The 12080-nt window shown below is 41.9% G+C and overlaps 1 protein-coding gene across 2 annotated transcripts; it reads right to left on the minus strand.

Moving 5' to 3' along the window:
* Positions 1-1782: 1782 nt before the first annotated feature.
* ddx3xb (DEAD-box helicase 3 X-linked b) lies at positions 1783-11426 on the minus strand. Of its 2 annotated transcripts, XM_052130401.1 has the most exons (19): positions 11111-11426; positions 10025-10073; positions 9802-9849; positions 8304-8495; positions 8091-8217; positions 7890-7994; positions 6976-7075; positions 6755-6890; positions 6570-6667; positions 6385-6483; positions 5857-6017; positions 5482-5626; positions 4855-4999; positions 4452-4502; positions 3125-3306; positions 2923-3040; positions 2646-2799; positions 2415-2554; positions 1783-2295 (listed from the first exon to the last, which is right to left on the minus strand). In XM_052130401.1, exons 1-19 carry the CDS (start codon positions 11141-11143, stop codon positions 2222-2224), a joined length of 2157 nt encoding a protein of 718 aa, XP_051986361.1. In that variant the 5' UTR covers positions 11144-11426; the 3' UTR covers positions 1783-2221. The 2 variants fall into 2 exon arrangements, with proteins under 2 accessions (XP_051986361.1, XP_051986362.1); XM_052130402.1 differs by lacking the exon at positions 4452-4502.
* Between the last annotated feature and the right edge of the window lie 654 nt (positions 11427-12080).

Here is a 12080-nt window from a genome sequence, read left to right on the forward strand (position 1 = left end):
TATTTCTGTAACTTATCCAAACCTTGGCATGGTTGTTTCGCTTTCAATTTTTTGGCTGCCAATTGAGCGTGTGATTGATCGGATCGAAACATTTGATCAGCGAGACCAATTACAGATGAGGATTTTGGCGGAGTCCAAAATAACTCTAAACATTAAAAAGCTCACACTACCCCGAAAAATATAAATTTCACGCATACGGGTGACATTCAACATTCAAGTGCCAGTGTTTTTGTACTGTCTTTTGGTCAAGTTACTTGAAACTCTCACTTTTAGGCTTATAAAAATAAATATTTCTCAAAAATGCTTAATAAATTACACAAACTAGCAGCAAAAGTAGAATCTAGTAATCTGTGTGCAAATAGCTAAATTCCCCACTGCTAATCCCCCTGGTCCCAAATCGATCCTGGTTAACTATTGGAGAACCCTTCCCCTTTTGTAAACAAGCTGCGTTTTTCACAATCTTCACACACAATAGTAGGAAGCTTAAGGACACGCACTCAAAGACATTTATATAAAACCCTAAATGTGCAATAAAACAACGTTTGTAAAACTTGATGGGCATAAACACAGAAGGGCCTAGACCTAAAGTAGCACCACTCCTCTCAAGTTACCACAATACTGTCCATGCATTCGCTTCAGATCACCTTTTCCAACTCTATACGTCAAAAGGCACGACACACGAGAGTAAAATCTATTGCACTTCAGTTAAACGTATCCTGCCCACCCTCATCGGGCATTGTGCCCGTTAAAAAGGCGAGACCGCCAGCGACTAGCAGCTGACTTCATTTCTAGAGTACCTCACAGCAGCTGAACCGCAGCCGCCGTAACGTACGAGATATAAAGGGTAGATGGGAAATTAAAAGGAACCCCGTCTTTGGCCAAATGCCATAGAAACCTCCTCCACTACAAACCAACCAATAAAAGTCTCATTTACAGCACAACTGCACCCCTGCCAGCCTGTGCAGTTCTCCGTACACACTGATTTCGACTGAACACAACCCGCCGTAAACTTGGGGGCTGTTGGGGAGGTCAAACGGGAGCCGTGTCTGTAGAGTAAGCCCAAGGATGTCTTTAGGAATTCAACGCAGCTTGAAAAAGAGAAAACAAAATGTGAACAAATGTTACCTGTAACGAACACAAAAGCCTGCTGCAGAAATCGGTTTGAAAATCTCCTTGACCAAAAAACAACAACACTAGCATGCGGATTACTTCAGACGGGCTTGGCCTTCATGGCCAGTCCGCTCTGACGCCGTGGTCCGAGAGTAGCCATTTTAACTTTTCAGTATGGAAGTCATCACGAGCCGAACCCATTTCAAGATCAAGAACGGTTAAAAAAAAAAAAATATTTGATTGTTACCTCTAAAATAGTTCCAAGTAACAATTCGATTCCACTGAACTAGCTGCCAAAATTAGCAAGTGGGTTGATGGGAGGCATGCACGTGTCAATGACTTCCCGACAATGAAATGTATGTTTATATACCGGAATGGCTTGGTTTTTATTCAGAAGACTACCGTGTCTCTAATAGGTACCTCTCCAGGATAGAGTGAGCAAGATCTTTTCCTTTCAGCATTATATTTGTAATTCTCTTGCGATAGGCTTCTACTACGCAAGAGCCAATAGCGTCTGTGACAACAGCACTGATGACCCCATAATAAATTTAACTTTAAAATGAAGTTGTGACAGACCGTCCCAGAGTTTGCCAAGGTTTGATTACATCCAAGCTTTTTTTTTTTTGCCTTCCAAAACAAAAATCCTTTGAGGGGAAAATAATGAACGGGGTGTATAAGAGTCAGCTGCACATTTAAAAGGAAAACCAAAAAACAGCAAGTCTAAATTTAAATGCACAGTACATTTACAAACAAATGATTCTCATTTTGCACAAAGAAATGAGATGTAGTGGAAAACTAGAATCCGACCATCTAAAGCAAATTTTCTATCTCCTTTAGCCCCCTTCTCTATGGAGAAGCATATCATGAGATTGGTTCCTGCTACAGCCAAACCTCCAGTTGTCCTGGCATCCCAGTATCCTGTGGAAACACAGTCTTCCGGATGCGGTTAGAGAATCAAAGCTGGTAATGTACTGCAAAGTTCTTCAAAGCTACACAGGGTAATATAGTCTGGCTATGGTACATGTGGTTTCCATTCAGTGTGTTTGGCATGGTGATCCACTGTAGTTGTGGGGAGTGGGGTGGGGGGGTGAAGAGGTCAAGGGAAGGAGTCTTAATTTCCCCACCAGTCCACCTGAGAGTAGTTTCCTCCATAGCCATCATTGTTGTAGTAGTTGCCAAAGCCACCTGAGGACCAGAAATGGCAGGTAAGTTGGGAATTACAGCAGTAAAAAGACATTTGAGATGTAACCTTTTCATGCAGCAACACTGAAACTGGGAGGGAACCCCAAGGCTCGGACCCTTACCGCCGCCAAATCCACGGTTTCCACCATGGCCCCCTACGCCACGGCCACCACGATTTCCGAAGCCTCCGGTGCTGCTGCCGCTGGTGGTGTTGCTGCTGCTGGTCTGACGATAGTCCCGGGCACCAAAAGCACCAGAGAACCTGACAAATAAACATTTGAATAAGGTGCCCAGAGGGGGATGGTAAAAAGACGTGTAAACTTGGACACAAACGAGGGCTAAAAACACTTTACCTCTTGGCACGTCCACGGCTGCTGCTCTTGTGTTGGTGCTCATAGGCCAGGCTCTCCAGCCAAGATGGTACCTCCTGTTTGGCCTCCACCAAGATGTCCAGCAGGTCCTTGGTGATGTTGCCATTCTTATCATTAAAGAATGATGTGGCAAGACCTGACACAAGACAACAGTGATGCTCCACACTGAATTACAACTTCACCGGGCTTCGATATTAACAATGTGCAACAACACCATTTATACTCTTTACTAGAGTTCAATCAAATAGCCTGTGCTTACCAAGGTTGCCTACACGACCAGTACGTCCAATGCGGTGAACATATTCTTCAATGTCACTAGGGAGGTCGAAATTAATGACATGTTTGACATTGGAGATGTCCAGACCACGAGCAGCCACCTGTGTAACAACACCGTTTCAGAGAACTGCACCAAAATTACACAACTGATCTGAGAAATTAAAGAAATATAGAATAAGACGTACAGCGGTAGCAACCAAGATGGGACATCTCCCAGAACGGAACTGGTTGAGTGCTTCCTCACGGTCTCTCTGGGAACGGTCACCGTGGATACTGGTGCAGGCATAGCCTTCACGGTACAGGAAGTCCTCAAGAGCATCAGCTCCCTTCTTGGTCTCGACAAACACTAACGTCAGAGATTCTTTACCTGTTGAACAAGAAGACAAATGACCATCTGACATCAACTCTTCTGTCCATACCTTTGAATAACAGAATAATTGAAACTCATGAAAGACAAAGGAGAACATGTAGGGATGCACCGAAATTTTGGCTGTGGAACATTTGTTTAAAATCTGTTACTCACATGGAGCAAAAGCAAGTTTATGTTGAACATTAAAGTCCACATCCTCAGAAGTGATCACTCTCTTGGTTATTAATGAATGCAGATCATCTGATGAGACGCATATTAAACTACTGTAAACTAGCCAAGACAGAAACTCAAAGTTCTTTCTGGAGTGTTCCACAAAAATAAAAGCAAGAGGGTTTTAAAGTTACCAAAAGGACACCTGAAATGGTCTTGTATAATGACATAACTAGCATTATAAAATGACCAGTAATAACAACACTAAATTACAATATTTAAACTGATTACTGTGATATCCATCAACTCAAGAGAACATTTAAGAATCCAATCCACATACACTGTGAAAATATATACGCATGTGCCAATAGAACTGGCTTCATGAAGGGTTTTACTGGAATTACTCCAGTAGAAACACATTTTCTATAATTATTTATAATGCACCGTGTAGTTACCAGAAGTAACTTTAGTGCATCCGTAATAAAATGGAGAATTATTCCAAACAAAGCCTAATTTACAATATTTACATTCGGTGTTCTCGGTAATCCAGAATTTTCGGTTTCACCCAAAATGTTTATGTCAGTGCATCACTAGGGACATGCATTTGTATCTCATGGACATGAATTTTATGCCAAATTCAAAAGATTACTGCACGACCACGTTTTCCTGCTGATTGCAAGTAAAAACATAGCGGTCTTGTAGCTTTAAATTTCAACATGGCATCGGTTGCATGCCACTTCATGCACCGATCCAACCGCACTAATGAACCACTGGAAAGGTGCATGATTTTCAAATGAAAACCGGGTTTAAAAAAAAAAAAAAAAAAAAAAACACACATTTAACTACATTTGAAGTTCTAACACATTCCATAACCAACTTATGAGGGGAGTGGGTGGGGGGGTGGTTGGAGGACAAACAATGTTCAACAAAAAGTGAGATGAGACTTGCATTTGTTCCACTTCCTGTGGAGAGATTAACACGTCTCTACTCACCAGGTTTTTCTACGTTCTCCCCAGTATTGTCCTGAACCTCATTCGGAATGACTGAATAAAATAAGACCTCATGATGAGCTTCAAGAAAACGGTTCAGTTTATTTCTTTATATAGTTCACATTGCTAAAGATGAAGCTCTATGTTCAGGAGGTGTTTAAGCAGGCATCACTTCTCTACTGCAGTATGGGAGGACTACAGGAACATTGACATGACTAATACAAAACAAGGATGTGATAGCTCATGAACCTCAATTTCCATTGTACTTAATCCGTTAAAGTAAGTCTTCACCCAAAGCCAACTGTTTATTTAACAACACTCCTCAAACGTAACACTTGCAGGGATAAGTGCTCTGCCGTCAGATGATTGTTACAGAGTCTGTTTAGGAGCCATCAAACTAAATTACCTGTGGCATTGAGTAGGTCGAGCAAGAAGGACCTCTTGTCATTTTCTTCAACCCACACCACCTTCTGGGTGATATTCTCAGAGGTGGAACCAACTCTGCCCACAGCCAGGAAGATGTACTCCTCCAGGAAGTCACGAGCCAAGATCTAAGAAACATGAAGACACCAAAACTCAGACAACCATAAAACTGAAAATGATAAAAAAAAAAGAACTAGCCTTTCAAGCTAAGCCACATTCATCCTGAGGCTTTAATGATGGTCATTTTTATTTTTGGAATGCCCAATTCCCGCCACTTAGTAGGTCCTCGTAGTGGTGCGGTAATTCGCCTCAATCCGGGTGGTGGACGACAAGTCTCAGTTGCCTCGGAGACAGTCAATCGGCGCATCTCATCATGTTCTCGTTGTGCACGACACCGGAGACTCACAGCATGTGGAGACTCATGCTACTCTCCACGATCCACACACACACACACACAACTCACCACACGCCCCATTGAGAGAACCACTAATCACCACCACGAGGAGGTTACCCCATGTGACTCTACCCTAGCACCAGTCAGCACCAATACTCACTGAGATACCCAGAACCCCGATGATGAGGTCTTTGACATTTCCTCTTAAATGCTCACCTGGATCTCCTTTGGGAAGGTTGCACTGAACATCATGGTCTGACGCAGACCTTTAGGAGGCATGGTGTCCTGCTCAACAATACGGCGGATCTGTGGCTCAAAACCCATATCCAACATCCTGTCAGCTTCATCCAGCACCAAGTAACTAATGACAGAGCACACAGAGGTCAGACCAAGCCAAAGACAGTGACAACATGCAAACTGAAGTCAACCTCCTTTGCCAAAGGTAACCATTTGAATAACCGAATGAATAGGTGGATTAGTTTGTATTACAATTGAACAGGCCTGAGGGAGTCACACAATTGTAAATCAAAATGGAGAACAAATCAAAACACAATCTAGAGAAGAATAAAGCGCCATTAATCGTTGGCTTACTTGCAGTAGTCCAAGCCAATCTTGCCTCTCTCCATCATGTCCACCAGACGACCTGGTGTGGCCACCAGCAGATGACAGCCTCTTTCTAGATCACGAATCTGCTGCCCGATATCAGCTCCTCCATACACCACACAGGGCCGAACATGAGAGCGGTAAGCAAACTAGATGTGGGAAAGACAAAACGCTGCAGATGAAACGATTTAAATGACCAGTGTGAAGTATTGAGATGTTTGCAGAGTTTTTCCAAATCAAATTTAAGACTAAGACCTTTTTCAAGACCTGAACAAATAACCCCATACCAAAACAAACCAACACAATCTCAAAATAAATCATGCATCACAGATTCTTGAACAGGCAGGCGCACCCATTAAACATGTCCTTAATATAGTTTATCAGTAAAACAGGGTAGGACATACGCAAGTTTAAAAGGCTCATTTATTTATTGAATCAAATTCTTTTTAGGACCTCAAATTTTGGAAAACTTTAAAGGATCCACGGGAACCCTGGTTGGGTCAAGCTGGTTATTACCTTCCGGGCCTCATCGTAGATCTGAAGAGCCAGTTCCCTTGTTGGGGCTAGAACCAGTGAAATCGGATACTGCTTACGGCGGCCATATTTCCCATTTTCCTAAGGACAAGAAAGCATTCAGTTCACATGGGTGAAGAGTGGATTTGTTTCCTCCATTCCCTGACAAACACAACAGGAAGTAGTACCTGGGCACTGTTCTTCGCAGCCTGTAGGGCTTCTCCTGGTCCATTGGTGTAGATCTGACTCAACACTGGAAGCAAGAAGGCTGCGGTCTTCCCAGAACCTGTAACAGTAACAAAACATCCAATTGGATTTCAACCAACTATTCACCAGTCAGAAAAGCCAATATGCTAAGCTAATGATATCCGACCTGTCTGCGCGCATGCCATCAGGTCCCTCTTTGACTTGATGATTGGAATAGCATGCTTCTGGACTGGAGTCGGGCACGTGTAGTGGGTCAGGTTTATATTGCCCATAATAATCTCTCCCATCTCTAAATCATGGAACTGCATAACACACAAACCCTTTAACTTGAAGCCATACATTCATTTTTAATTCAACTCCACATGAGATATGGATTAGGTGACTCACACTTTCAATATGGGGAGGACAATTGTTGCCCGTGGCTTCAACAGGAATGTCGTCATATTTCTCAAAGTTAATCCCTGTGTTGCTTCCAGAGAACAGCTCACTGCAAGAAAACCGGTGGAAAACCACATCAGTGGAATGGCAAATCCAAACTATGGTTTAAAAGACACATGCTGACTTGACGCTTAATCACGGTTCATTAGAGGTTTACATTTTGGGTCAAATGTGACCCAAAATGTCCTCAAAAAAAGAGCTCCTACATGAGTCAGATGATGTTTATCTTTGAATCTAGTAATGACCATAGGTTTGTGTGATGGTTACGTTTAGGATGTGACAAGGTAAAGACTTTTGCTCACCCGTCAGCCCAACTAAGAAAGAACACCAGCATATAATTCAACACTATTGTATTGTTCCAAGTAGACATTAAAACAAACTAAACGCACCCACACCCAAACAGAGACATAAGCGGTAAAGATAGGAAATAGAATATATCATTGGCCTAATATGAAATCAATGAAAGTCTGAGATACGGTCTTCGCTAATTAATTTAAACAAACACATGTGTTCTGCATTGTGTTTGTCTGGCGGCTTTATGTTTGAGCATGCTCTGGATTGTGGCAGATTTTTTTTTATCTTATTTGAAATTGCTCCATGTTATCGTCTCAACCATTAATTTCCTATTGCTAGGCAAATCTGACCCAAACATGATTAGTGTTGCGCACACCCCCCAACCACTTCAAGTGCCAAGCTTTTTGTGTGTTGAACCACTCAGATGAGGGAAACATTTTTATTAACAAAATGAGCCGAAGAACAACAAAGAGTTCAAAAGTCAGAACTTCACATATTACATTTTAATGTCAATTCTGAACACACAAGTAACTTACAAGCAGACTGTCAAGGCAGCCTTAAACACTTACTGTTCCAGGCGCTCATTTGGGGGCAATGGTTTGGACCAGTCTTCATCTCTGGATTCCTCCACCCATCGGCTGTTTCCACCTCCACCAAAACCTCCACGCTCATACCTGCCCAACATAACAACACTTCAGAAAAGGCCAGAAGTGACAGAGGCTGCCATCAGCCTTCTAAAATATGGCATTCTATACAAATAAAAGACTCACCGTCCCCTGGAGGAAGACCCTCGGTCATTGAAAGATTTGCCCCTGTCAGAGCGTCCACCAAAGCTGTTGTAGGCATTGTCTTTTGGGGCATTCCATCCACCTCCATCTTTGTTGTCATAGCCAAACCCTATTTTAGAGAGAATTAGTTTTATATAAAAGTAGGGCAAAAAAAAGGCATGAACACATCTTGTATTTCTGTTCCCCGACACTTGCCTGCATTCTGCATCGGCTGTATGGGGTTGTAGGGGCCACTGGTTATGCCCCTGAAACCTCCTCTTCCACCACGGTCATTGCGCATAGAGCCACGGGCACCAAAACTGCCCCCATTCATGCGGTTGTCACGGCCATCATGGTAGCCATTCACAAAGCCATTGCTACTTCCATTATCCCAACCGCCAGGAGAATCTTTGTTCAACAGAAAGGGTGGTGTTAGTCAACTTCAAAGAATTCGAAATTCAGTCTTAAATGAATCTTTCTACACTTTCTGACCTTTCAACGGCAGTAAGTAAAGTTTGACTCCTACTTCTTGGCCCCAGTTTGGTATTCTGTAGTCAGTTGCAAATTTGTGTGAAAATTAAAAGTAAAATTGCCACTGCAAATATCACCATTAATGGAAAACCATGGAGACTTTTTTTCAGGAGCATCTGGATTTATTTATTCCAGATATTTAGGCACTCTTCTGGTGTTATTGCCCATCTCTCTGACTAATGCCTGTGAATGGCATTTTGGAAATTTGGAATCTGTCTGCCAACATAAATGTGGCCAAAATAAAGTGACAGGATAAACAATAGTAACTATTCCAAGAGTGTTGAGGAAATTTTTCATGGATTAAACGGCATGTTGCCATGCATATTTGTTGATGAAAAGTTCCCTTCAAAGCCTGCAGAGGGTCATGGCCAATGTTCCAAACAAGCTTCAGTTGGATTTTGGCAACGTTTTTCTGTTCATGCAGGTGTACCGATCACTGGTGCCATTGGAGCGATTCTTATTTTCTCAATCAGGGTCTCGGGACTCAGTTTTGCACAGATTAAGGCACCTGCAGTGCACCGGCACATAGATGGACGCAAACACTCAAGACGAATAAACTCACCTTGAATAATCTATTGAGCTAATGGGCAACCTTGTATCATAAAATTACATTAGGCACGTCCCAAATCACACACTTCTGCATTTTGAAGTAAGAGTAGGTGGTTTACACTGAAAATGCAACAAAAAGTGTGTGTGTGTGTGGGGGGTGTCTGAGTATAGGCACTGACCATCACACCTGTAGTCGCTAGTTTGAATCCTAGTGACTCCAGCCAGGTCTCCTTAGCAACCAAATTGGCCCAGTCGCTAGGGAGGGCAGAGTCACATGGGGTAACCTCCTCGTGGTCACTATAATGTGGTTCATGTGAATATGTATATTAGTGAGATACATGTATATTGTGTTGCTAGCGTTGTGTTTGAAACGTCACTTCTGTCAGCTGTTAAATGGCGAACACTTGCATGTAGTAAAAAAAGTTAAGGGATCCATTTGGGTCAATACAGTACTTTTAAAATTTATACACTACACCGCTGAGTGCATAGTATATTTTAAATATGCTTAAGTGTATCATTTGGGACAGCTGTTCTATCCTTTATAAACATTAAAAGTCATTTAATTGGAATTAATTTTATGGTATTAACTGGGCATACCAAAGCAGAGTTAAGAGCTCAGAGGTGGTTTACTTACCATTTTTGGAAGCTTCTTTGTTCCTTAAATGAGGTGGAATGTAACGTCCTGGTGACAGAAAGACTTTGTTAGAATAGCAAACACACAAACAGTACCTCCTTTGAGATAGCATTCATTTATCATCTAGAGCAGAAATCAGCTCTTTCTGTATTAAAATGACACAAATGTGTTGTCTGAACAGAGCAGGAGTTGCAGAAGTGTCAATGTGAACAAGGAAACTCACTTCCAGGGACCCCTTGAACATCTGCGGAGTTTAAGTCCAAGACAGCGAGCTGAAAGGAAAGAGATGTTGGAGCTGAATGAGGTCAATGTGAAGCGCCACACGAGCACATGTGGACTACAGCACACAGGATAGAGTTACACGAAACCAACTCTAACCTAATCATCCAATGACGGTTTCAAACAGATTCATCTGTAATGTATAAATTAAACACTGGAGCACATAAAACATGTCAATATAAAAATAGGAGAAACTGCCTTGATAAATGATTATTGCTGCGACATACAAAAGCAAAAAAGTGTCCAGAAAAGCTCAACAAAGTCTGAGACTGTAAGTTAAATCATATCAACATTTATAACAACTTAAAATACATTCAGAAAAATATTAAATAAATGGCACTAAATGTTTGAGAGATTTATGATGTTATAAAATCAGTATTTTCACGCCGGGTTGTTTCCGGTTCACATAAGATTGACAAATCAAATGAATAAAAGCTGTAATTTCTTTATAAATCTCTCGGTGGATTGAGATTGTACCGGATGTCTTGATAAACAACGTGAAAGTAAATTACCGTCAAATCAAGAGCGGATTAAACACGAGACCAGAAGCGGTTTAATTACAGGCCCGAAGCGCAACGGTATTAATTCACAATCGGAAAGTTTTTCTGGTGAATCTCGAATTAATTCTTGCGAACGAACCGAATGTTACAAAACACACTTAAAACTACACTAAGATCAACAGTTTTCAAATCAAACCGGCCTAAAATTTATGTAACGGGACGCGTGTGACCCTGTAAATAAACGCAACGCATCGAAACGCGTGTGATTCTGCAAATAAACGCGCCGCATCGAAACGCGTGTGATTCTGCAAATAAACGCGCCGCATCGAAACGCGTGTGATTCTGCAAATAAACGCGCCGCATCGAAACGCGTGTGATCCTGTAAATAAACGCGCCGCATAGAGACGCGTCGCAGCTCCGCCATCATCCGCTTCATTTACAGCAGCAGCACCTCCATCTTAAACACGCACCGCAGATTATCAACTTTACCCAAAACACACCCGAAACATCCACCATCGACACCGGCTTACCTGCTGATCTAGACCGACGGGCACATGACTCATAACTATCGAGTGAAGAGGTTTGATGTCGCGGACAATCGGGTTTCTTTGTTTGCCGGTATGTCGCTCGCGCTGCTGTCGCGTCCTGCGATTCCTGTCGATAAGACTTTCAAAAAAAGCAAACGAAAAAGTGGATTCCTCAAAAATGAATACGTTGCTTTAAAAACACGAAATGTTTCGATTTAAATGTTTTATTTCCGATGACTTCTTGTCGACTGAACTCGAGCTGCGTTTCTTTCTCAATCTGAGGGTGAAATAAGAGCGCAGCGGAAACCGCGTCATTTTATTGGACGACGAGAGCCGAGAGAAGTCACCGCGTTGTAAGATATCGCGACACTCTGAACAGAAGACACTGCGTTGTGAGATATCGCGAGACTCTGAACAGAAGTCACCGCGTTGTGAGATATCGCGATACTCTGAACAGAAGTCACCGCGTTGTGAGATATCGCGAGACTGTGATGGTGCCACATTGAGCTCTGTTTACAACAGCAAATATTGTATTTGATTTTGTTTGTGCACGTGTGGCGTTTGTCCTGTGTGTATGTACTGATACATCCGTATGTAAGCACATCAGAAAATAAAGTTATGACAGTTTCTCTGTATTGGTGACTGACACAGAACAGGAATGAGAGAATTGAAGCGTTTGTATTGTTAATAACTACGGAGCCTTGCAATACATTTACCATGGTTTTACTATAGTAATATTGTAGTAACTATGAAAAGTTAATTAACCATGTATTATATTAACCACGGTTAATTTTGTGGTTACTATAATTTTACTACAATACTATGGTATTTGTAGTGAAATCAAAATAATCACAAAATTATGATTTTCATTACCACAGTTTTTGTTTTCATGTATTATCACTATGGTTTTACTACAAATATCATGGTTAAAATATAGCTGCAAGCAGCGATGATGGGCCCATGCACAACTGGT

The sequence above is a fragment of the Xyrauchen texanus genome, chromosome 7 (assembly GCF_025860055.1).
Source record: "Xyrauchen texanus isolate HMW12.3.18 chromosome 7, RBS_HiC_50CHRs, whole genome shotgun sequence".
NCBI classification, from domain to species: Eukaryota; Metazoa; Chordata; class Actinopteri; order Cypriniformes; family Catostomidae; genus Xyrauchen; species Xyrauchen texanus.

Bases quoted from the DNA above. Each gene is read 5' to 3' on its own strand.
- ddx3xb (XM_052130401.1), bottom strand. From the start codon at position 11,143: ATGAGTCATGTGCCCGTCGGTCTAGATCAGCAG. The intron at 10,074-11,110 runs GTAAGCCGGTGT...CTTTCCTTTCAG, and splicing joins CCGTCGGTCTAGATCAGCAG to CTCGCTGTCTTGGACTTAAA. The intron at 2,296-2,414 runs GTAAGGGTCCGA...TCTGGTCCTCAG, and splicing joins AAACCGTGGATTTGGCGGCG to GTGGCTTTGGCAACTACTAC.